Below are 25,895 nucleotides of genomic sequence, written 5' to 3' on the forward strand. Positions count from 1 at the left end.
AAAAACGAACAATAAGGACATGAAACCAGTACTGCAGTAAGGTAAAGGAAGCTATTTAGCTAAAAAAAAAAAAATTCCTTTAGTGATCCTTTAAGCCCCGGACCAAAATGCAGCTAAAGGACCCGGCCAGGTTTTGCGATTCGGAACTGCGTCGTGCGTGCGGCTCCCAAACAAAATTGACGTCCTTTTTTCCCACAAATAGAGCTTTCTTTTGGTGGTATTTTATCACCTCTGCGGTTTTTATTTTTTGCGCTATAAACAAAAATAGAGCAACAGTTTTAAAAAAAATTCAATATTTTTTACTTTTTTCTATAATAAATATAAATTTTATTCCTCAGTTTAGGCCGATACGTATTCTTCTACCTATTTTTGTTAAAAAAAAAAATCGCAATAAGCGTTTATCGGTTGGTTTGCGCAAAATTTATGGCGTTTACAAAATAGGGGATAGTTTTATTGCATTTTTTTTTTTTTACTACTAATGGCGGCGATCAGCGATTTTTTTCGTGACTGCGACATTATGGCGGACACTTCAGACAATTTTGACATATTTTTGGGCCATTGTCATTTTCACAGCAAAAAGTGCATTTTTTTTTTTTTTTAAAGTGTATTTTGTGCGTGTACTCGAGAGAGGAGCCGGACTGCAGGAGTTGGGAGTAGGCAGGCCTCCCCCAGAGGCAATCTGCCACCTTTCTCCATGCCCCGGGTGGCAATGGCAGGTGTGTGAGGGGGTCCTCCCACAGAGCCCGCCCTACCTGCTCCGCTTTGAAGCCCAACGGGGCAGAGGGACTCCCTATAAGGGAGTGAGAGGATTAGCCCGCTCAACCGGCCCCGTTAGTCCTTCGCCTCTCTTTTTAGAGACCGCGTGGTCAAAGTGCGTGTGTGTTAACCCAATTTCGAGTGCGTGTAAGTGTGGTGGTTTTTGTGGGAGGGGGGTGGGCGTACTAAGCGCAGGTTTACCTCGCATAGCACACCCACCGGGAGCCGGGCTGAGACCACCAAACTCAATTCACATGTAGCCGAGACCGGGATCCGAACCCCTAGCTGCAGAGGTGAATGGCTTGTCAGCGCAGTGCCAATCGCGTTGAGCCACCGCAGCTCCACGCAAAAAGTGCATTTAAATTGCACTGTTTATTGTGAAAATGACAGTTGCAGTTTGGGAGTTAACCACAGGGGGCGCTGTTGGGGTTATGTTTTCCCTGAAGTGTGTTTCTAACTGTAGGGGGGTGTGGCTGTAGGTCTGACGTCATCGATTGTGTCTCCCTATAACAGGGATCACACGATCGATGCAGCCGCCACAGTGAAGCACGGGGAGCGATCGCGTGGGAGGGTTTTGTTATTGGGTGTTTAGAAATGAATAGCCGCGCCCTCGTCCCGGATCGCTCCCAAACGATTTCCGACCGCCGCATGTTCGGGGGGGGGGTCCCGATCAGACCCCCAACCCACCTCTAGGCAGGTATGTATAGGCATGTCCATCTGCCTGTACGTGCCATTCTGCCAGCGTATATGTACATGCGGCGGTCGTTAAGTGGTTAAGGGGAACTCTGCGCCAAATAAAAAAAAATTGCACAATCCAAACCAGACCCTTATCTGAGCACGCAACCTGGCAGACCGCAGGAAAAGAGGGGACAAGAGAACGCCCCCCCTTCCTGACCCGGGTCCCCAAACTCTTTTTAATGGCAATAACTTGCATATAAGCCCTTAAAATTAGCACTTTTAAATTTTTCATAGACGCACACATTTTTTGTCTGGTGTGAACTGAACGGGGGGGGGGGGTGTTTCGGCTCATCCCTACTTGCCAAATATGCTGCAGAAATCTCCATCCACTGAGTCTGGCTGCAGCCATTTTAACTGTGGGCAGCTGAAGCTGCTGCCTGTGCACTTCTTGGATTTACACAGACACAGACCTCCAACTCTGCAGCTCTCATTGGCCCTCTTGTGACTCATCCCCCCTCTCTACCTGGCAAACTCTCAGGAGAGTTGGAGAAAGAGGGAGCTGTGCATTAGCCTAGGCTAATGACCAGACAAGAAACAGGAAGTGGGCTGTATAAGGTATTTACTGGCAGAATGTTTAACTATCCAAAGTTAAAACAACAAGGGCAGAAGATTTAATAGATGGAAAGTTAAAAAAATAACTGAAGCTCGGCTTTAAAGCGGGGGTTCACCCTAAAAAAAAAAATTTTTTTGTCTACCATGCCATCCAGCATACTAGCGTCAGCTACAGTATGCCTTTATTTTTATTTTTTTTGCTGTACTCACAGTTTAATCCATTAGTTTAGTTTCAGACTCCCACGGGGAGTAGGCGTTCCTATGAAGAGGGGAACATGATTGACGGCCGGCTATGGCGCATCACGCATTCCGAAAATAGCCGAAATAGGACTCGGCTCTTCACGGTGCCTACGCAGTCAGCTCCTAGTCTGTGCGCAGGCGCCATGTAGCGCCATGAAGAGCCGAGTCCAACTCTGGCTATTTTCGGAACGTGTGACGCGCCATAGCCGGCCGTCAATCATGTTCCCCTCTGCATAGGAACGCCTATTCCCCGCGGGTGTCTAAAACTAAACTATTGGATTACACTGTGAGTACAGCGCAAAAAAATAAAATAAAGGCATACTGTAGCCGACGCTAGTATGCTGGATGGCATGGTAGAAAGTTGTTTTTTAGGGTGAACCTCCGCTTTAAGTAGTGGATGTATTTTTGGAGAATAAGGATACTGCGTAGCGTTAGTATAAAGGCCCGTACACACGATCTGATTTTCTGACAGGAATTGTGTGATGGGTGGCTGTTGTCAGAAAATCTGACAGTTTGTATGATCTATTGGACAATTGTTGTCGGAATTTCCGCCAACAAATGTGGGATAGCATGCTTTAAATATTTACGACAACAAATGTGTGATGTCGGCTTATCGGCCTAAGTCCGTCGGAAAAAAACTCCAAAGTACAAAAACGCCTGCTCGGAAGCAATGCTAACCATAGCACAACATTAGCAGAAGTTGCCCAAAGGGTGGCGCTAAAGAGCTTGAAAACCACATCGTTTCGTGTTTGTTGGCCGACAATTCTTTGCCGTTTGTATGCAATACAAGTTCACGGCCAAGATTCCTACACTTTGTCAATGGAAAATCTGATCGTGCGTACGAGGCTTAAAACACAATTAGATGACAAGTAAGAATGTTCTGACAAATAAATTGGCTACAAACGTTTGAGCCGTGTATGGCCAGCTTTACTGCTCTTCTTACCATGATATTATTTCATTTCAGCACTCCCCCCCCCCCAGCACACCTCGTGAAGGGATGGAAATGGTGAGGTAATGTCGAAGCGCTCTCATTTTATACTATAAGCCTTCAGCGCCACCTAGCGTCAGCTATCAGAGGTGACAGCCTCAAACTTCCGTCACCGACCACCGCTAGACAGAAACTAAGCAGTGACACAGCCTTGTCGTCACCAGCGAGAGCGCGCACGCAAGCACGGAAAGGGGGAAGTAGGAGAGTTGGTGAAGAGACGTCTGGCTGCGGGCGCGTGCCTTCCCCAGCTGTTGTCATCTTCCGAGTCCAGTCTGGTCCGTTTGTGGACGCGCGCCGAAGGGGTAGAAGGTTGCCGGGAGCGCGCAGTGTTGGAGCTGCGCAGAACCGGAGCGGCAGAGGGGAAGAATGGAGGAAGATATCCTGACCACCCTGAAGATCCTCATCATTGGGGAGAGTGGGGTGGGCAAGTCTAGGTAAGGAGAGCCACCATAGGCGGGACAGGGCCTGGGCAGTGACTGGGGCTCATATCATAATAGGCTGCTGTCAGTGTCCTGTCTGGTCACACAGGGGCTGGGGCCTGTTTCTGATGGGGGTTGTAGTAGCACTGGAGGTGCATTGTGTATGATATAGATTGATATTGATGATGTATAGGTTAGGGGGGGTCATAGAAGAGCAGTTATCTCCCAGCATACACCGGGGTGAAGAGATCTGGTGGCCTGTCCTCGATGTTGGCATCACATATGGTCTGATTGTGCGAATGGCCGGCGTGACCGCAGTTTTGGCCTTTTTAGTGGCCGGCCATAGATTGTCACTTCTAATGGTGACACCTTCTCAGTAAATAGTTCCTACACTGATGTGATGGCCAGATTAGAAAGTCCTACCGCAATTTCAACCAGCGGAACTAAACCCTCCGATCCTCTACAGCCAAGGAAGCCGCCATCTTTGTCTGATCTGCGGTTGCCATGGTGCTGCTCATGTAATCAGTTAGGACACTGGTCATTGGATGGTATGGCGGTTGGTTGGGAGCACAATTAAAGCGGGAGTTCACCCAATTCTTTTTTTTTTTTTTTTTCTCTTCTCCCCTTAGATTCATGCTCGTTTTGTCTAGGGGAATCAGCTATTTGTTTTAAAATATGATCCGTACTTACCCGTTTTCGAGATGCATCGTCTCCGTCGCTTCCGGGTATGGGTCTTCGGGAGCGGGCGTTCCTTCTTGATTGACAGTCTTCCGAGAGGCTTCCGACAGTCGCATCCATCGCGTCACTCGTAGCCGAAAGAAGCCGAACATCGGTGCGGCTCTATACTGCGCCTGCGCACCGACGTTCGGCTTCTTTCGGAAAATCGTGACGCGATGGATGCGACCGTCGGAAGCCTCTCGGAAGACTGTCAATCAAGAAGGAACGCCCACTCCCGCAGCCCATACCCGGAAGCGGCGGAGAAGATGCATCTCGAAAACGGGTAAGGCTGCATTCACACCTAGGCGTAGGCAATAGCGGCGTTTTCCGGCGTTTTTTTCCGGCGTTTTGTCGCGCGTATTCATGCTAATATGCGCGTTTGCATACAGCGTTGTCCGACGTTTTTGTACTTTGACGTTTTTTTTTTAGCCAATAGGAAAAACTATCATCTTTTCATCACTTGTTGCTATGTTGGTAGATTTTTTTAATCTTCTGCATGGGCGACAAGTTCTATTGACAAAACGCCTGTAGCAAACGCCCGTTGTCGCGCAAGTCGCTTGAATCGAGCGTTTCCATTACTTTCTATGGGAAATGGAAACGCTCAAATACGCGCATATCGCGCGATATGCGCGACAAAAAAGGGTCCGGAACTTTTATTGACTACATGCGATGCGCGTCAGGCGCATCGGCGTTCAGATGAGAACCATGCCCATAGCCTTACATGTATTTTGGTCCCTCTGGCGTTTGTGCGCGTCGCGCTACAGGCGACAAAACGCCAAGGTGTGAATGGGCTCTTAGTACGGATCATATTTTAAAACAAATTGCCGATTCCCCTAGACAAAACGAGCATAAAGCTAAGGGGAAAAGGTGTTGGCTATGGGTGAACCTCCGCTTTAATAGTGACCGTTATCATTAGCCTGCCTTGGATTTAGCCGTTTTGGGAAGCGCTTAAAAGTGATTGTAAATCGCTGAACATTTTTTTTTTTTTTTGCATGCCCTGCAAGGTAAAGGCATAATGTAATGGCTGGGTGTAATCCTAGACACTGGCCTCTCCTTCAGCCCCCACATCCAATCACTGGCTCAATCCTGCCGCATTAACCTTGCCAACATCCCCAGAATTTGCCCCTTCCTGAGGAACGACAGCACAAAGAACCAAGAAGTAAATACATTTATTTCCATCCTTGACTACTGCAACTCTCTCCTTAAAGTGGAGTTCCACCCAAAAATGTTACTTCTACTTTTCATAACCCCCCCCCCCCCCTGGTGTCACATTTGGCACCTTTCAGGGGGGAGGGAGGAGCAGATACCTGTCTAATACAGGTATTTGCCCCCTACTTCCAGGCATAGATATCCGCGGAAATCTACGCCACGTCCGGCGCCTCCTATGTCCCCCCGCTGGGAGACACGTGGGGACCATTCAGATCGCACAGCGCGACTCGCGCATGCTCAGTTGGGAACCAGGAAGTGAAGCAGCAAGGTTTCACTTCCTGATTTCCTTACCGAAGATAGCGGCGGCAGCATCCAAGAGCTGAGGGACAGATCGGCTTCAGGGGCCGACATCACGTGCGCTCTGGACAGGTAAGTGTCCATATATTAAAAGTCAGCTGCTGGAGTTTATGTCAGAAATGTAGTCGGAACTCTGCTTTAATGGCCTACCCTTACCCTCCCCCCCCCCCTTCAGTCTATTATGAATTCTGCTAGACAAATACATCTCACTAACCGATCCGTGACTGCTGCTCCTCTCTTCCAATCTCTTTACTGGCTTCCACTACCCTACAATATACAATTCAAAATACTAACCACAACTTAAAGCGGGGGTTCGCCAAATAAAAAAAAAATGTTTTCTTCTAGCATAAAATTCGGCATAGTAGCGCGAGCTACAGTATGCCTGTCTTAATTTTTTTATCCCTGTACTCACTGTGTAATCGTACATAGAAGATTCCGACTGCCCACGGGGAATGGGCGTTCCAATCCAGATGGAAGGTGATTGACGGCCGGCTCTGGCGCGTCACGCTTCTCCGGAAATAGCCGAAATAGGCTTGGCTCTTCACGGCGCCTGCGCATAGTCTGTGCGCAGGCGCCGTGAAGAGCCGAGACCTACTCCGGCTGTCTTCGGGGAGCGTGACGTGCCAGAGCCGGCCGTCAATCACCCTCCCTCTTGAAAGGAACGCCCATTCCCCGCGGGCAGTCGGAATCTTCTATGTACGATTACACAGTGAGTACGGGGATAAAAAAAATTTAAGACCGGCATACTGTAGCTCGCGCTACTATGCCGAATTTTATGCTAAAAAGTTGTTCTGCAGGGTGAAACACTGCGCTGCCCATCGAGCGCTGCCTTTTGTGTGTTTTTTGTATCCTGCTATCCATTTTTCCAGTGGTTGGAAGCTGCACTGGGAATCAGCCTGCAAGGAGCAGATCAGCTAAAAGTAGTTGGATCTGTATGTGCGTTATAATCGAAATTAGTCGATTAATTGATTAAAAAATTAATCGAACACAAAAATTTTGATCAGTAGCAGCCTATATATATATATATATATATATATATATATATATATATATATATATATATATATATATATATATATATATATATATATTATATTTTGGCATAGACCCTAGGGACTGAAATAACGGTTGTTGCAATATTTTATGTCACACGGTATTTGCACAGCGGTCTTTCAAACGCAATTTTTGGGAAAAAATACACTTTAATGAATTACAAAAACGAAACCGTAAAGTTTGGCCGTTTTTTTTCTTTTTCTTCTTCGTCCAAAAGTTTTGATTGCCTGTTTTTGTGCCCGCTTCCTGATTCCCTTACCGAAGATGGCAGGGGCAGCACCCGAGAGCCGAGGGAGAGATCGGCTTCGGGTGCCGACATCATGGGCGCGCTGGACAGGTAAGTGTCCATATATTAAAAGTCAGCAGCTGCAGTATTTGTTAGCTGCTGACTTTTAATATTTCTTTTTTTTGGCAGAACTCCGCTGCTTTCACAATGGAGCGGACATGCGTTGGCGGTAAAACGCCGCTAGTTTTAGTGGTGCTTTACCATCATTTTAGCGGCGCTATTCGGCTGCTAGCGGGGGCGCTTACAACCCAGCTAGCGGCTGATGAAGAGGTTAAATGCGCCCGTGTAGCAGCCCTTTGCAGGTGCTTCAGCAGCAGTGCCCATTTATTTCAATGGGCAGGAGTGGTGGAGGAGCAGTAAACACCACTCCAAAGATGCTGCTTGCAGGACTTTTTTTTTTTTTAACGTCCTGCCAGCGTACCACCTCAGTGTGAAAGCCCTCAGGCGTTCACACTGAGACTGCAGGGGAGCCGTTTTGCAGGCACTTTACATGTGCTATTTTTAGCCCAAAAGCGCCTGAAAAACACCCCAGTGTGAAAGGGGTCTAACTGTTATATTTTATGAGGTGAAGGGGAATTTTTTTTTAAATATCGGCCCAAAAAAATCAGCATCCTATATCGGCTGCCGCTATTTCTAAATATCGCCATCGGCCAGAGAAAAACCCATATCGGTCGACCTCTAGTCAAAACATCATGTGACCTTTTGCTATATATCCATGTCCCTGCACAGGAAGTGAGAAGAAATTGATGGTTGTCAGGTGAATGAGTTTTTTTTTTTTTTTTTCCTGTCCAAAAATAGCGATACAATTGTTTTGCCTGGTTCTACTTTTTTTGCTAGACAATACTATATGTTCTGTTTGTATGTGGTGTTAAAGGAGGTGATTGAACAGAAGTCTTTAAAAAATATTTCAAGCATGAGGCCTAATCTGTGTGACGGACTTCATTGCTATGTTGGTGGTTTCTTCACATTCCGTGCACTTAGGGGCGCAGTGTAAATGCAGCGATATGACCTCACCACTGATTACAAAGATGTGTTTTTTTTTTTTTTTTTTTAAAGTGTAACTTTGCTGTGTATTTAGTGCTTACTTTTGAGACATGGGCGCCAGTTATCACCCCCACCCCCATTGATTTCAATCTCAATAAGGACAAAAATAAACCTCAGGGGTAGGGCCACTCCGTCATAGGAACTGTCAGTAGTGTGACCAGCCTGTCCCCAATTGTGGATTGTTTACAGAGAACTATCCCAGTACCGTTTTTCTTGGTAGTACATTACATTGCATTTTGACTTTCTGTTTCTCTTCGGGATTTGAAGGGCAAACCAAGTTCACTCAAATTCCTAGTTATGACTAAATGTTACCTCTGTGCCAATCTCTGCCAAGAGGTTCTCTGTAATTTTAGATCAAATAAATAGGTCGTTTATGTGCAAGAGAGTGACAGCGTTATAATAGTCTTGTGGCAGAACTTGAAGACAGAAAAAACAATCCTAGTTACATAGTTAGTCAGGTTGAAAAAAGACACAAGTCCATCAAGTTCAACCATAAGAAATAAAATAATAATATCGTACAATCGCATATACCCAATTCTATTCCTACAGTTGATTCAGAGGAAGGCAAACAACCCCAGCAGAGCATGGTCCAATTTGCTACAGCAGGGGAAAAAATTCCTTCCGGATCCCCCATGAGGCAATCTGATATTCCCCCGATCAACTTTACCTATAAATGTTAGTACCCAGTTATATTATGTACATTTAGGAAAGAATCCAGGCCTTTCTTGGAGCACTTTACTGAGCTGGCCAGAACCACCTCTGGAGGGAGTCTATTCCACATTTTCACAGCTCTTACTGTGAAGAAACCTTTCCGTATTTGGAGGTGAAATCTCTTTTCCTCTAGACGTAAAGAATGCCCCCTTGTCCTCTGTGTTGACCATAAAGTGAATAACTCAACACCAAGTTCACTATATGGATCCCTTATATATTTGTACATGTTGATTATATCCCCCCTTATTCTCCTCTTCTCAAGAGTGAATAAATTCAGTTCCTCTAATCTTTCCTCATAGCTGAGCTCCTCCATGCCTCTTATCAGTTTGGTTGCCCTTCTGTGCAATTTCTCCAGTTCCCCGATATCCTTCTTGAGAACTGGAGCCCAAAACTGAACTGCATATTCCAGATGAGGTCTTACTAATGATTTGTACAGGGGGGCAAAATAATATCTCTCTCTCTCTCTCTCTCTCTCTCTCTCTCTCTCTCTCTCTCTCTCTCTCTCTCTCTCTCTCTCTCTCTCTCTCTCTCTCTCTCTCTCTCTCTCTCTCTCTCTCTCTCTCTCTCTCTCTCTCTCTCTCTCTCTCTCTCTCTCTCTCTCTCTCTCTCTCTCTCTCTCTCTCTCTCTCTCTCTCTCTCTCTCTCTCTCTCTCTCTCTCTCTCTCTCTCTCTCTCTCTCTCTCTCTCTCTCTCTCTCTCGTCCATACCTCTCTTAATACAAGAAAGAACTTTGCTCGCTTTGGAAAACGCAGCTTGGCATTGCATGCCATTATTCAGCTTATGATCAACTAAAACCCCCAGATCTTTCTCCACTACAGACCCCCCCAGTTGTACTCCCCCTAGTATGTATGATGCATGCATATTCTTAGCCCCCAAGTGCATAACTTTACATTTATCTACATTAAACCTCATCTGCCACTTAGTCGCCCAATTAGACAGAGCATTGAGGTCGGCTTGTAAATTGGAGGCATCCTGTAAGGACGTTATTCCACTGCATAGCTTGGTGTCATCTGCAAAGACAGAAATGCTTTTGATCTCAGACCCAATATCATTTATAAAGATATTGGGGCTGCAACTAACGATTATTTTCATAATCGATTAGTTGGACGATTATTGTTTTGATTAATTGATTAATCGAATAATAGCCTTACAAAAAAAAATAACAATTTGTTGTTAGGCAGATTCCAAAACACAAATTGCTGCAAAAACACATTACATGCTTTTCTGCAGCTTCTCCATTGAAGTATATTGAACCAAAAAAAACAAAATGGCACTGTTTTGTGTTAAAAACTCCTTGCCCTTTCCAAATACGCAACAGCTGAAAAAAAAATCATGGATGTGAACGTGTCCCATAGGAAACCATGTAAATGAACTGTAGTGTGTTTCTGCAAAAAACAAAGGTGTGACCCCGGCCTGAGATGTTTAGTAACATAATGGGAATAAAAAATCAAAAATAAGTACAAAAAGAGCAAATAATCGCTACTGTATAGGGTTCATTTTTTACTGTGGGACAGTGAAAGTAATATTTACAGTAGCGATTTGCTTTTTTGTACTATAAAGGCTAATTTTAGTTTTTTTAACCCCATTATGTTACTGGCCTATTAATCGATTATGAAAATTGTAATCGATTAATTTCATAATCGATTGTCGATTAATCGATTAGTTGTTTCGGCCCTAAAAGATATTAACTTGTTGATTCTTTTGGCACTTCTCTCCTTCATGTAAAAATCGCAATTTATTTGCTAGAAAATTAATCAGAACCCCCAAACATTATATATTTTTTTTTAGCAGACACCCTAGGGAATAAAATGGCGGTCATTGCAACTTTTTTTTCTCGCACGGTATTTGTGCAATCATTTTTCAAACGCCTTTTTTTTAGGGAAAAAAACAGTTTCATGAATTAAAAAATAACAAAACATTTGTTAGCCCAATTTTTTTGGATAATGTGAAAGATGATGTTACGCCGAGTAAATGGATACCTAACATGTCACGCTTTAAAATTGCGCACACTCATGGAATGGCGCCAAACTTCGGTACTTAAAAATCTCCACAGGCGACGCTTTAATTTTTTTTTACAGGTTACTATTTTCGAGTTACAGAGGAGGTCTAGTGCTAGAACTGTTGCGCACATGCATGCTCGCTTCTGCGCGCGAGCTACCGGGGACAGGAGCGTTTACAAAAAAATAAAAAATAAATAAAATATATATATATATATATATATATATATATATATATATATATAAACATTTTTTTTTTTATTTTTTTTACACTTTTATTCCTATTACAAGGAATGTAAACATCCCTTGTAATAGGAATCAGTGTGACAGGTCCTCTTTATGGAGAGATGTGGGGTCAATAAGACCCCGCATCTCTCCTCCAGGCTTACAAGCATGAAATCGGTGAAAAAAAATTCACAGATCACATGCCGACAGCCACAATTGCGGCTTTGTTTACTTCCGGGTACTGGGTGTGACGTCCTAACATCGCGCACGGGCCTCCTACGGTCATAGAGATGACTGGTGACCGTCTGGTCACCAGTCATCTCTATGCTTCCAAGGCAGCGCCGGCCGATTCGCTCTCCGGGCCCCCGATGCCACGGGAGAGCCCGGGGAAGCACTGCATGGTGGCGGGAGGTGGGGATGTCCCCTCCCACCGCCTATAAGAAAGATCAAGCGGCGGAACTGCCACTTTGATCATTCTTATCGTGCACAGAATCAGCGGCTGAAGATGGTGATATCTGAATGATGCCTGTAGCTGCAGGCATCATTCAGATATCACTGCACAAAGTGAAGGATGTTAAATAACGGCCTTCGGTTGTTAAGTGGTTAAAAAGTAAGGGTCCCAACACCACTGATAACCTTGGACCATTCAGAGTAAGAATCATTAACCACGACTCTCTGAATTCTGTCTTTTAGCCAGTTTTCTATCTATTTACAAACTGATATTTCCACTCAAAAAATGCATTGTCTCAATTAACCACTTAAGGACCGCCTCCTGCACATTTACGTCGGCATAATGGCACGGCTGGGCACATGCACGTACAGGTACGTCCTGTGCTAGTGCCCAGCCGTGGGTCGCGGGCGCACGCCCACGACCCAGGCCGAAGCTCCAGGACCCACAGGTAGGCTGCATTGATCTCTTGTATCATGTCCGCAGTCTCTGACCACCTCCTGTATCATATGGTAGAGACTGAGGACATGATACAAGAAATGGTTAGAGACTGCAGACAAATGGAAAAAGAAAATATGGACAGCCGCACTCCAAAAAACCTTGATGGTTGTCTTTATTTAAAAAAGGAAAAATGCACTACAAGTCACAGCACACTACACGGGAGTAAAACAGCGGATACTGATCATCCTAACGCAATCCACCTGGAGCGGTAACTTTCTTTCCCTCCTTTAGCCCTGGTTCACACTGGCTTCACTCCCGCTGGCAGTCACGATTTCGGACGCGATTTAGGAGACATCTGTGCAGGTTTCTGCACAGATGTCAATGTAAATCACGGCCCGAAATCGCAAAAAGTAGTGCAGGAACTACTTTTTGAAATCGGTGCAGCGCCGCAGATGCGGCGTCGCACCGATTAGGACGGTGTCATTGCCGGCAAATGCCACCGATTTGAGATGCGATTTCACACATGAAATCGCATCTCAAATCGAAGCAAATCGTACCCAGTGTGAACCTGGGCTTAGAGACTGCAGACGGCATTTTTCTTGAGCTTTAAATTCATATTAATTTAAATTGATGATTTTAATTAAGTCCATTCGGTGCAACCCTGATAATAATAATGATTATAATAATAATAATATAAAAAAAAAAAATATTATATATATAAAATGGCAGAGACCCTAGAGCACAGTTGTCAAACATAAGGCCAGCGGGCCGAATCCGGCCCTCCAAGCCATTTCATGTGGCCCTCGCACCTCTCCTGCAGCTACAGGGGAGCTCCAGCCCTTTTCTGGTCCTCCTTCTTACTTTCTGCTTTCAAGCAATGCATTCCGCTTCTTTCCAGCAGCAGCATAAGGAAAGGGGGTGCACTGTGATGTAACCATAGGAATTCACCTCTGTCTGTAGACCAGACATCGAATCTGCCATTACATATCGTTCAGTTTAATTTGAATTGTCTTTTTGACCTGAATGGATCTCTCCTTTCTTTTTTCCTTGTGTCCAATAAACCAGGACTTATTCAATGTAAGGATTGGGATAATCAGATGAGTATACTTTTTGAAGCACTGTGCTCAACAGAGAAGACCTTTACCTGTAAATCCCCCTCTTTAAAGTAAATATCACAGTACAGCTTTGGTGATGTGGCATTAAAGGAAAGTGTTCTCAGTGAAGATATTCATGTCCTGTGCTGGAGAACTTTGTTTACCTGTTCATGCTGCTTGTAGTCTCATGACCATGAATAGAAGTTCTGTGAGTCAGAGGCCTCTACATACTATTGGATGTCTTGCACTGCTTTTTTATTATTGTTTTTATTGTAGGAATAGGCTAGAAATCTCACTTAACCTAGTTTTATTTGTATTTTTATTATTTTAACATGTTTTATTTAAAGGTTATTTTTTTTTTTCCTCTTAAAATAAGCGGTTATACCGTATTTTCCGGCGTATAAGACGACTTTCTAACCCCTTAAAATCTTCTTAAAAGTCGGGGGTCGTCTTATACGCCGGTAACCTAACATCTTACCTTACCAGAATCGCGGCCGTACGATTTTTCAAAAGCCGCGCCTCCGACGTCTTCTGTTCCGTGATAGGCGGAAACAATCAGCTTCCCAGGAGGCACTGTGTTCAGTGTCCGCCTATCACGGAGGGCCTCTCGTCCTGTGTTTAGTGCCCGCCTATCACGGAGGCCCTCTCGTCCTCGGACGAGAGGGCCTCCGTGATAGGCGAACACTGAACACAGTGCCTCCTGGGAAGCTGAATGTTCCGCCTATCACGGAACAGAAGACGTTGGAGGCGCGGCTTTTGAAAAATCGTACGGCCGCGATTCTGGTAAGGTAAGATGTTAGGTTACACGGCCGCGATTCGCATGGGATAAGGTAAGGGCACGGTCTGGTCATGTAATGGGGCACGGTCTGGTCATGTAATGGGGCACGGTCTGGTCATGTAATGGGGCACGGTCTGGTCATGTAATGGGGCACGGTCTGGTCATGTAATGGGGCACGGTCTGGCATGTAATGGTGGCACCGTGAGGCGAGGCATGACTAGTAGGAAGGGGGTAGTCTTATACGGTGAGTATATCCCAAAACCAACATTTTGGCTGGAAAATTAGGGGGTCGTCTTATACGCCGAGTCGTCTTATACGCCGGAAAATACGGTACCTAAGGTAATACTAAAGCACTTTTTTTCCCCTTTCATTAAAAATAACAAACATGTTTTACTTGCCTGCTCTGTGTAGTGATTTTGCACAGAGCAGCCCCCAGATCCCCCTCTTCTCGTGTCCCTCTTCTGTGCTCCTGGCCACTCACTCCTACTGAGTAACCCCACAGCAAGCAGCTTACTATGGGGGCACGCAAGCGGAGCCGCAGCTCCCCGTGTCCATTCAGACATGGAGCCATGGCCAGGCCCCGCCCCCTTTCTCTCCTCATTGGCTCACTGGCATTGACAGCAGCAGGAACCAGTGGCGCTGCACTGCTGTCTCAGCCAATCAGGAGGGGAGTCCCGGGCAGCCGAATCTCTTGTGCAACATTGCTTCATCTAGATGGACCTCAGCTAAGTATTTGGGGGGGCTGCTGCACACAGAAGGCTTTTTATCTTAATGCAAAAATAACAAACCTTCTGACTTTACAAGCACTTTAACAATATTGCACAGAATGGTCCCTTACCTCCTCTTTGGCAGGTCCCTGTCAGTGCTGTCCGCTTCTTTCCTCTGGGTGCCTCCTTAGCAAGCTGTGTGCTATGGAGGCCTCCATGCGTGTGCTCTCCTGGTCCAGGCTGTGTGCATTAATAGGCGCACACAGTGCCGGTAAGCCGCCTATGGTGCCCACTGCTGTGTCTACTGTAAGACTTAGGAAGTGAGAGGAGCGGTGCTGCACCTGGGACAGCGCTGGAGTCGGGTAAGTGTTTAGGGATGGGGGTGGGTAGGAAAGATACTAGGTGTTTGTTTTTTTGGGGGGGAAAAAGTTATACCATGCCTTCTCTGTGCAAGGGTGTTGCACAGAGCAGCCCCCAACCTCCTCTTCTTTAAAGTGGTTGTTAACTACTTAAGGACCCCTTCACGCCGATATACGTCGGCAGAAGGGCACGGCTGGGCACAGGCATGTACCTGTACGTCGCCTTTAAGAGCCCAGCCTGTTCTCCATGACCGTGGACCCGATCGCTGCCGGTGTCCCACGATCAGGTCACAGAGCTGAAGAATGAGGAGAGGTAAGTGTAAACAAACCTACCCCGTTCTTCCTAGTGTGGCTGTCACTGATCCTCTGTTCCCTGTGTTAGGGAACGACGATCAGTGACGTCACACGCACAGCCACGCCCCCCCCCACAGTAAGAATGCTCCCTTAGGGCACACTTAACCCCCTACAGCGCTCCCTCCTGTTAACCCCTTCACTGCCAGTGTCATTTATCGCCAGTAATCGGTGAATTTTTATAGCACTTTTCGCTGTGAAAATGACAATGGTCCTAAAAATGTGTCAAAAGTGTCTGATGTGTCCGCCATAATGTCGCAGTCACGAAAAAAATCACTGATCGCCACCATTACTAGTAAAAAAAATATATTAATAAAAATGCCATAAAACTATCCCCTATTTTGTAGACGCTTCAACTTTTGCGCAAACCAATCAATAAACGCTTATTGCAATTTTTTTTTTAAATATGTAGAAGAATACATATCGGCCTAAACTGAGAAAAAAAAATGTATTTTATATATTTTTTGGGGGATATTTATTATAGCAAAAAGGAAACAATATTGCATTTTTTTTTCAAAATTGTCGCTCTATTTTTGTTTATAGCGCAAAAAATAAAAAACGCAGAGGTGATCAATTGCCACCAAAAGAAAGCTCTATTTGTGGGGGAAAAAGGACGCCAATTTTGTTTGGGAGCCACGTCGCACGACGCCGCAATTGTCACTGAAGTGACGCAGTGCCGAATCGCAAAATGGCATGGGGCTGAAGTGGTTTAGGCTGCATTCACACCTCGGCGTACTAAATCGCAGCGTTTTGTCCCGCGAATTGCGGCGTTTTGTACCGCGATTCGTGAATGCAGCCTTCACCCCCTCTATGGAGATGGTTCCTATCTCCTATGCCGAACGCCGAAAGACGCCTGAAAAAAAGGTCCGGGACTTTTTTGCAGGCGTACGGCGTTCAGCGTGGAGATGTGAACCATCTCCATAGAGGGCAATGTTAAATCATCCCTCTGGCGTGTCGGGGCGGCAGCGGGTGTCACACTACAGGCGACAAAACTAGGTGTGAATGGGCTCTAAGGCTTCATGTACACTGGCAGCTCCTAAACTAGAGTTTTTAGTGTTTTTTTGCCAAAACTCCTAACCTCAACTCCAAAAAAAAAAAGTAAATGTGCATACATAGGCGTTTAGGAGCTGCGTTTGGCCGAGGTAAATGTAGGCTGGTGTACATGAAGCCTAGCTGAATCTCCATCTGCTGATTACCTTGCATCTTAACCCGCAATCACTTCCATCGGTGAGTGCCGTTCTCTCTAAGCACCCTGCAGCTTTCTTCCCCTATGTTGGAGCAGTAAAGGAAGATTGCATAGCACGCATTCATGTGACACTTGTGACGTGTAGAAAATATTTAGCCTGCTGCCCAGTTGTAGCCAGAAACATTGCTTGGTGTAAGAAATGTAGGCTACAAGTTAAAACCTGACAAAACAAGACATAGAAGGGGCTGAGTGTCCCAGGATGGTGAAACAACTTGCATATTTGAGGTTTGGTTCTCTAATTCCTCAGCATGATGTCAATATCTTTGTACAGAGTGTATGTGAAACCCGCTCCAGAGAGGCTCATAGGGGATGTCTGGCTTACATGGGTGATAGTAGGCACCTTGTGATTGCAGCTTGTAGGCAGAGCTTTAAGGCCTCATGCACACTGGATGTTATAATAACGTTATAAAAAATGGCAGTAGCTTTGCAGTGCGTTTTTAATGTTTTTGCAATAGCGTTTTTTAGCGTCTTTTAAAAAAAAAAATGTTTTCACTGGTTTAAAAACGAAAACGCTGGCGAGTCACGTTTTTGAGCGTTTATTTGCGTTTTTTGACGTTCAAGCGTTTTTACAGCTGAAAACTGCCTCTCAGAACCCACATGTTGTGTTTTTTTTTTTTTTTTTTTTTTAACGGCCAAAAAACGCCCCAGTCAAAAACAGTTTACAACATAGTATGGACACAGGATAAGATGATGGGGAGTTTATTGATTGTAGAAGCAAAAAACAGCAGCTGTAAAAACGTCCAGTGTGCATGAGGCCCTAAAACTTCATGTACACGGGGTGTTTTTACAACCTCTCCTGAACGATTAAACTTGACAGATAGTAACCCATGTTTAAAACGTCAGTTTTGCCGCGTTTACATGCCTTGTTTTTCCCCATTTGCGTTTAGAAGCATTCATCTTCTGAACCCATTTTTTTATATATTTTTTTTTTTTTGCATTCCAAAAAAAGCCTCTTAGGCTGCAGTCACACCTGAGCGTTTTGTCGCCTGAAGCGCGACGCTCAAAAACGCTAGAGGGGAAAAAATACATTATTCCCTATGGAGATGGTTCACATCTGCACGCCAATACGCCTGACGCCGAACGCCTGAAGCTCAAAGAAGTTCCGGACCCTTTTTTTTGTTGCGCGTATCGGGCGGTTTGGTCGTTTTTGAGCGTTTCCATTTTCCATGGAAACGCTCGATTCAAGCGACTAGCGCGACAACGAGCGTTTGCTACGGGCGTTTTGTCGCTTTAATCAATAGAACATTTCACCCAGGCAGAAGATTAAAAAAAACTACCAACATAGCAACAAGTGATGAAAAGATGATCATTTTTCCTATTGGCTAAAATAAAAAATGCCGAAGTACAAAAACGTCAGACGACGCTGTATGCAAATGCGCAAATAAGCGCGACAAAACGCCGGAAAAAAACACCGGAAAAAACGACCGACGCTCAGGTGTGAATGCAGCCTAAACCCGGGGTCTCAAACTGGTGGCCCTCCAGCTGTTGTGAAACTTTAAGTCCCATCGAGCATTGCAAGGCGGAAGTTACAAGCATGACTCCCACAGGCAGAGGCATTATGGAACTTGTAGTTTCGCAACAGCTGGAGGGCTGCCAGTTTGAGACCCCTGCAACTAGACTGCCTAGAAATGACTGTAAACGACCCTGTGTACATGTACTGATAAGATAATAAAGAGGAGAGTTCAGGGGCAGCTGAAAAAAAATGCCCAACTGCTCCTAAACGTCTGTTTACCAGCAACAGTGTACGTGAGGCCTATGGGTGCTTGCACCCTGGGGTGCAGACGGTGTCTGCGTTTTTTTTTACTTTTTTTTTTTTTTATTTTTTTTAGCTGCGCTTTACCATTGTTTTTTGCGGAGGTATTCGGCCGCTAGCGGGGTGCTTTTAACCCAGGGGTTGACAAATTTGCTTGGAATCTAGGAGCCAGCTAAAAAAGTTAGGAGCCAGAAAACGCGCCCCGTCCCGACGAGCTTGCTCGCAGAAGCGAACACATACGTGAGCAGCGATCGCATATGTAAACGGTGTTCAAACCACACATGTGAGGTATCGCCGCGATTGGTAGAGCGAAAGCAATAATTCTAGCCCTAGACCTCCTCTGTAACTCAAAACATGCAACCTGTAGAATTTTTTAAATGTCGCCTATGAAGATTTTAAAGGGTAAAAGTTTGTTGCCATTCCACGAGCGGACGTAATTTTGAAGCGTGACATGTTGGGTATCAATTTACTCGGTGTAACATTATGTTTCATAATATAAAAAAATGGGGATAACTTTACTGTTGTCTTATTTTTTTATTAAAAAAAAGTGTAATTTTTTTCCAAAAAAGTGCGCTTGTAAGACCGCTGCGCAAATACGGTGTGACAGAAAGTATTGCAACAATCGCCATTTTATTCTCTAGGGTGTTAGGATAAAAAATATATATAATGTTTGGGGGTTCTAATTAGAGGGAAGAAGATGGCAGTCAAAATAGTGAAAAATGACATTAACTTGTAATGCTTAACTTGTAATACCAACGGCCACCACCAGATGGCGCCAGCTTACACATCTGGTGGTAATAACTTGTAATACCAACGGCTCACCACCAGATGGCGCCAGCTCACAAAAAAAAATATATATATATTTTTTTGCCAAGTCGCCAGGACCCTATTTCTAGTCGCCATGGCGACCTGGCGCCCGGGATTTGTCGAGCCCTGTTTTAACCCCCGCTAGCAGGTGAAAAAGGGTTAAAACTACTCACAAAACCCTGCTGCAGCGGGGCTTTGCCGGCGGTTCAGCCACGCTGCCGCTGTACACACCGCTCCAAAGAAGCTGCTTGCTTGCACTCGGGCTTTCACACTGAGACTGCAGGGGGCCATTTTTTAGGCTCTATTTTTAGCCCAAAAGCGCCTGAAAAACACCCCAGTGTGAAAGGAGTCCAACAGTTAAATCGTTGAAATGGCTGACTGGTTCAGTTTAAATAACAAAGGATGTGCTAAGAACTCTAAAAACAGACTTTCAAATAACAACCTATACACTTGATGAATAATTCAACAATAAAAGCGCCCAATAACAAGTGGTATATAAAGACATTTTAATTACTGTTATTATTGAAGTCAAATCTATGCGTTTTGTATGAGTCACTCACGTATTTACAATGAGCCCATGGCTTACTAAGCTGTTAATTCCACATGAGTGTATATTGTAAATCGACTGCTGCGTCTTCTATAATTATATCTTTTATTTTCAAAGGAACCAAATCAATTTTTTTTTTTTTACACTGCCTTCAAGTAAATGCTGAGACCTCACTGTACTTCCTATGAACACTTGGCTTATTATTGGCTTATTATTCCAAAGTTCATTCTATATATAAATTGGCTAGATATCCAGGTCATGTTGTATTCGTTCCTTTAGTCTCATTGTGGCATTATGAAATTCCTTTTACAGGATTATATTCTGTCATGTCATGTATGTGACCATTTTAAGCATTAGGCCCCGTTCATACTGCCGGACCAATCGTCTATTAGTTCTTCAGGCGGACCCGATCAGACTGTCCATTGCTCTCTATGGAGCAGCGGATGTCAATGCACATGTGTCAGTTGTAACATCTGACTCTGTCCCCTAAAAACAGACAGATCATGATCCGTTCCCCCCTTCTGTTTATCGGATCGGATGACGTTCTGATGGAAACGGACTGTGGTGGTCCATTTGCATCCTACAGCCCATAGAGGACAGCGGGCTGTGTCCGTGTCCTCTGCATCAGCATAGCAGACACAGACCTGTCATCCTACTGCTCAGAAGGTATCCGTGACTAAATCCCTCAGATCACATTTATGGAAAAGCAACGGGGGTCCCACGATTGGAGATAATGTACAATGAACAGCCAATTTATCATCCCAGAGACCAACATGATATCTTTTTATAGTGTCTGAGCATCTTGGATTAACGTCACATCCACAGAGCAGTTATGGATCTCTATACCCCATGACCGGCAATAGTTTGCACGTTCTAGAATTGTGTAAATTAGGGTTGTCCCGATACCGATACTAGTATCGGTATCGGGACCGATTCCGAGTATTTGCAGGAGTACTCGTACTCCCTCCCGCAAATACCCCCGATACCGAAATAGAATACCCCCCCGCCGCATCCCGCCGCCGTTACGCCACATCCCCCGGCATCCCCGCTGCCGCTGACTGGTTAATACGCGCGGGGAACATTACAGCTTTCATTTGAATAGCTGTAGTGTTTCCCGCCGCGCCACATATAGACACTCCCCCTTGCTCGGGTGAACTGTCCAATGCCGAGCAAGGGGGAGTGTCTATACGCAGCGCGGCGCGAATCATTACAGCTATTCAAATGAAAGCTGTAATGTTCCCTGCGCGTATTAACCAGTCGGCGGCAGCGGGATGCAGGTAAGGGGGACATGGCTGGATATGGGGGGGAGACATGGCTGGATATTGGGGGAGATATGGGGGGGGACATGGCTGGATATGGGGGGGAGACATGGCTGCATATGGGGAGACATGGCTGCATATGGGGAGACATGGCTGCATTTGTGGGGGGACATGGCTGCATTTGGGGACACATTTAAAAAAAAGTATCGGTATTCGGTATCGGCGAGTACTTGAAAGAAAGTATCGGTACTTGTACTCAGTCCTAAAAAAGTGGTATCGGGACAACCCTAGTGTAAATGACACGTGGGAAAATAAGGGGCACTGGATGGTCACTAGGGGTGCAACGGATCAAAAAAATGTTTCGGATCAGCAAAAAAAATTGGCGCCTCGCTGTGCCCCTAATTGCAGCCTCGCCAGGGCAGAGGAAGTGAGAGGGCGGCCAGCAGGGCCGGATTTCCTTTCCCTGCCACCCCAAGGCCAGGTTCCGCAATGCACCCCCTCCCCACCAAACTAAATACCCCTGCCAATCAACGGAGAATAGCAATTGGATGGCAGGGGCGGCACGGTTAGTTCAAATATTTTTTTTTTTGTTATTACTTTATGACTTTTTTTTTTTTTTTTTTTAGCTTATTTTTGTATAATTTTCTTATTTTTTATATTTTTCTTATTCTTTACTTTTTAATTATTTTCTTAATTGAATTATTATTTCTTACTTTTTTTTACACTTAACTTTATTGCTATCACACAAGAGAAAACAATTCAATGTGTGATAGCAATTTGAGGTGACAGGTTCTCTTTATTGACCCTGTCACATCAAAAACAGGAGTCTTATAGCACTTTGCTAGAACTCCTGTCACAGCTGAGATGGGAAGAGCACAGCTCACCCCTCTCACTGTGTGCATTGGCGGCAGGGACAGGAGACTTGGCAGCCGGGGGGAGGAGGGGGGGACGGAGTCCCAAAGACAGAGCCAGCTGAGAGAGGTATGTGGGGGGGAGAGGGTTTGCTCACCGCCCGTATGTTGAAACTGTCTCCATGCTGCTCGCACACAGCCCCGCATCCTCCTAACCCCACGCTGTGATAGACAGAACACATCCGCGCATTGGATCCGCATTCTGTCTATCACAGCATGGTTAGGAGCAGGCAGGGCGAGCAGAGCGGACACAATTTCAATGTGTGTTTTACTGTTTTGCAATCCCGCGGCACGCGGCGGATTACGTGTGTCCCGATCCGAAGTCATTGATCCGTGCGGAATACGGATCAATGACGATCCGTTGCACCACTAATGGTCACTGGTTGTCTGTTTATATGTTTGTGTTCTAAAATGATTCAAAGGCACGTCTTTTGCAAAAATGTGAAAATTGTCACTAACTGAGATGGGAATCGATTCTCATGACTTAAAGCGGTGGTTCACCCTCCTTAACATCATTATAGCATTAAATTCGGCATCGTAGCGCGAGCTACAGTATGCCGGTCTTAAATTTTTAATCCCCGTACTCACTGTGCTATGGATCATTGAAGATTCCGACTCCCGCGGGGAATGGGCGTGCCTATGGAGAGGGAGGATGATTGACGGCCGGCTCTGGCACGTCACGCTCCCCGAAGACAGCCGGAGTAGGTCTCGGCTCTTCACGGCGCCTGCGCACAGGCTATGCGCAGGCGCCGTGAAGAGCCAAGCCTATTTCGGCTATTTCCGGAGAAGCGTGACGTGCCAGGGCCGGCCGTCAATCACCTTCTCTCACCATAGGAACGCCCATTCCCCGGAATCTTCAATGTGGAATAGCACAGTGAGTACGGGGATAAAAAATGTAAGACCGGCATACTGTAGCTCGCGCTACGTAGCCGAATGTAATGGTAGAATAAAAAAAAAAAAATTTTTTTTTTTTTAATAGGGTGAACCCCCGCTTTAAGCTGCCATACACTATACGAAAAATCGGCCGAACCCATTTAAAAAAAGAAATAAAAACTTTCAGCCGTGAGAGCAAACGATTGTGCCATCATGTAATGACCGATAAATCGATCAGTGGACATAAATTAATCCATTTTTTGTTAGTTGTTTTTACATATACCTTAGAGCTGCATGATTCTTGCCAAAATGAGAATCATGTTTTTTTTTTTTTTGCTTAGAATAAAGATCACGATTCTCACGGCGCAAAATCTCTCACATTTATACAAAAAAATTTAGGCTAACTTTACTTTAAGAGGATGTCCGCTGAAAAAACAAATATATTAAAAGTCAGCAGCTACAAATACTGCAGCTGCTGACTTTTAATATCGGCACACTTGCCTGTCCTGCAGTCCAGCGACGTCCGCAGCAGAGGACGAGCGATCGCTCGTCACTCTGCTGCCCCCCCTCCATCCTCGGTGAGGGAACCAGGAAGTGAAGCGCTCCGGCTTCACTACCCGGTTCCCTACGGCGCATGCGCGAGTTGCGCTGCGCCTGCTGATTGGCTCCCGCTATGCTCTGGGAGCCGAGTGTTCCCAGAGCACAACGGGGGGGGGGGGGGGACGGGAGGTGACGTTCTGCCCGCAGTCTTCCCGCAGACTGTGGCCGGAAGTGGGTGCAAATATCTGTCTTGAGCCCGGGAAAAGCAGATCTCCACGAATGCGCGAAAACACGGCATTAACCGTGTTAATGGCATTCACAAAAACGGCACCGCTCAGTGCGCCTGCGCCGTTGTCTATGGCGTGCATGCCCCGTAGACAGTGGTGCCCGTTTTTGTGAAAACATTTCCTCAACCGTGTAGGTTAAGGAGATATTCTTCGCACCTTAATTTAGGCTTACCTGAAGTTGCAAGTTGTAACAGTGGGTTTACAACCACTTTAAAGTTGGTGGTGTGTCTGGCTACAGTAGGTCTCCATCTACGTCTGCCATGGTCATCAGCAGCTGTGTAGAATAACATGGACAGTTACTGTAGCAATTCTGTAGCTAGCTGAAAAAAATGCAGACTCCTTCAGAGATGCAGCTACAGATTGCTGGTACACACAGAGTACGTGCTTGTGAGGGATGCGTTTACCCACACAGGGTTGTACAGGTGTTTCGTGCAGTCCCATGGAACACCTGTACATCCCTGTGGGGGAAAACGCACTCCTCGCTCGGGTGTACGCTGTAGTACGTCTATGAATGAGGCCTTATTGCGTGCAGTTCTTTTGTTCTAGTAGTCATAGAAATTCTGTAGCTGCCCATTTTTACAAAGCATATCAGTGAACTACCGTATTTATCGCGGTATAACGCGCTCCCGCGTATACCGCGCACCCCTAAAGTGGCCCCCAATCCTGTGGAAAAAACGTTTTTTTTGTACTTACAGTTTTGGTGTCTTGCGCGGCGTCCATCGGCGGCCTCGTCGGGTCCGGCGTCCTTCTGCGGCTTCGGGTGTCCTGTCCGGCGTCCGTCTTCGGCGGGTCGGGTGTCCTCTTCGGCGGGTCGGGTGTCCTCTTCGGCGGGTCGGGTGTCCTCTTCGGCGGGTCCGGCGTCCTTCTGCGTCGTCCTGGCGTCCTCCCCGCTCGTTTCCCGCCACGAGTTTGAATACTGCGCCGGCATATACCGAGCGCAGTACACTCGTGAATCTTCGGGCAGGCTCGGCAACTGTCGCGCTGACGTCCTGTACGCTCAGGACGTCAGTGTGAGAGGTGCCGAGACTGCCCGAACATTCACGAGTGTACTGTGCTCGGTATATGCCGGCGCAGTATTCAAACTCGTGGCGGGAAAGCGGGTATCGGCGTATATCGCGCACCTACGATTTTGCGCTGATTTTCAGGGCAAAATAGTGCGCGGTATACGCCGATAAATACGGTATATACAGTGCCTTGAAAAAGTATTTATACCTTTTGAAATCTTCCACATGGCTACATGCAAGTACTGGTGCCTGCTTTCTGGTATGAGTATGAAGATTTGGCAGCCATTGTGTGTAATTTTTTTTTTTTTTTTTCTTTCTTCAAGTAATAGTAAACCCAGGACCCTGCATTCACTATATCTTGTTTCTTACAGAACATGGAAATGCAATCATTTTAGTTAATATAATTGCTAAATGGCTTTTCTCATCAGCAGTATATAGCAGTCTTGTGAATCTATCAGTGTCTGGTCGAGCATTGGTTAAGTTGTGGGAGGAGTTTTCATTCTCCCCTGACTGTCCTGTGAGGCTGCAGGACACCTGACCCTCTGTCTGAAGAGTGCCGGTTGGCCCTGTGCCAATCGCATGCACACTCGCAAGAAAAAAAACCCTCTAGTAATACACACCATACTGAACATGTGCCGAGTGCTCCCAAGGCGCTGTACTATCCGCAGATGGATTGTGGAAGGAGGAGAGGATCAGAGAAGACAGAATCAAACAGCCTTTATACACAATGCAGAGCATTAACCCCTTAGGTTCCACAGGGAGTATAACGAGCATGCTTTACTGCATACACAGACTGATTTTACTGTTGTAGGTTTAGTAACACTTAAAGTAAGCACTCAGAGTTGACATTTAGGGAGTTGCACATTATGATTGTTTGTGTTGCTCATTGTGAAGCACCTGTCTATTGGATTCTGGCTGGGTGGGGTAGGACAGTTCTTGGTATTGATGTTGCTTGTGCCAGAGGAATGACATACGTAACCTCTCCGCTTCACAGATCACAGTGTTTACTGATGTGATCATCGCACTCTGGAACATCTTGGTGTTGCTCAAGGTTGCATTATGTAAATTATATTTCTAGATTTTTTATTTGTTATAGTATGATGACAAAGTGAGAAGAAATCTCACCAACCAGGACACAAGTAAAAATCTTAGTTGTTTTAACTCCTATACCACTCAGAGTTTTGGTTGGAGTAATTCAGCAATTAATCCATGGAACCTTGTCTAGCATTGTGACTCGCTGGTCACACTTTTTGTCTGT

General features: G+C 45.6%; 1 protein-coding gene across 1 annotated transcript in view; it reads left to right on the forward strand.

The window, feature by feature from the left end:
* The first annotated feature begins 3,502 nt into the window (after positions 1-3,502).
* The window catches only part of RAB18 (RAB18, member RAS oncogene family), a 67,310-nt gene continuing 44,917 nt past the window's right edge, over positions 3,503-25,895 (forward strand). Inside the window, exon 1 of the mRNA XM_040352582.1 lies at positions 3,503-3,708. Within this exon, the coding sequence (XP_040208516.1) occupies positions 3,641-3,708 (68 nt within the window). The 5' untranslated portion in view covers positions 3,503-3,640. The remainder of the gene's footprint in view (positions 3,709-25,895) is intronic.

Source organism: Rana temporaria, chromosome 5 (assembly GCF_905171775.1).
Source record: "Rana temporaria chromosome 5, aRanTem1.1, whole genome shotgun sequence".
Classification (NCBI taxonomy): domain Eukaryota; kingdom Metazoa; phylum Chordata; class Amphibia; order Anura; family Ranidae; genus Rana; species Rana temporaria.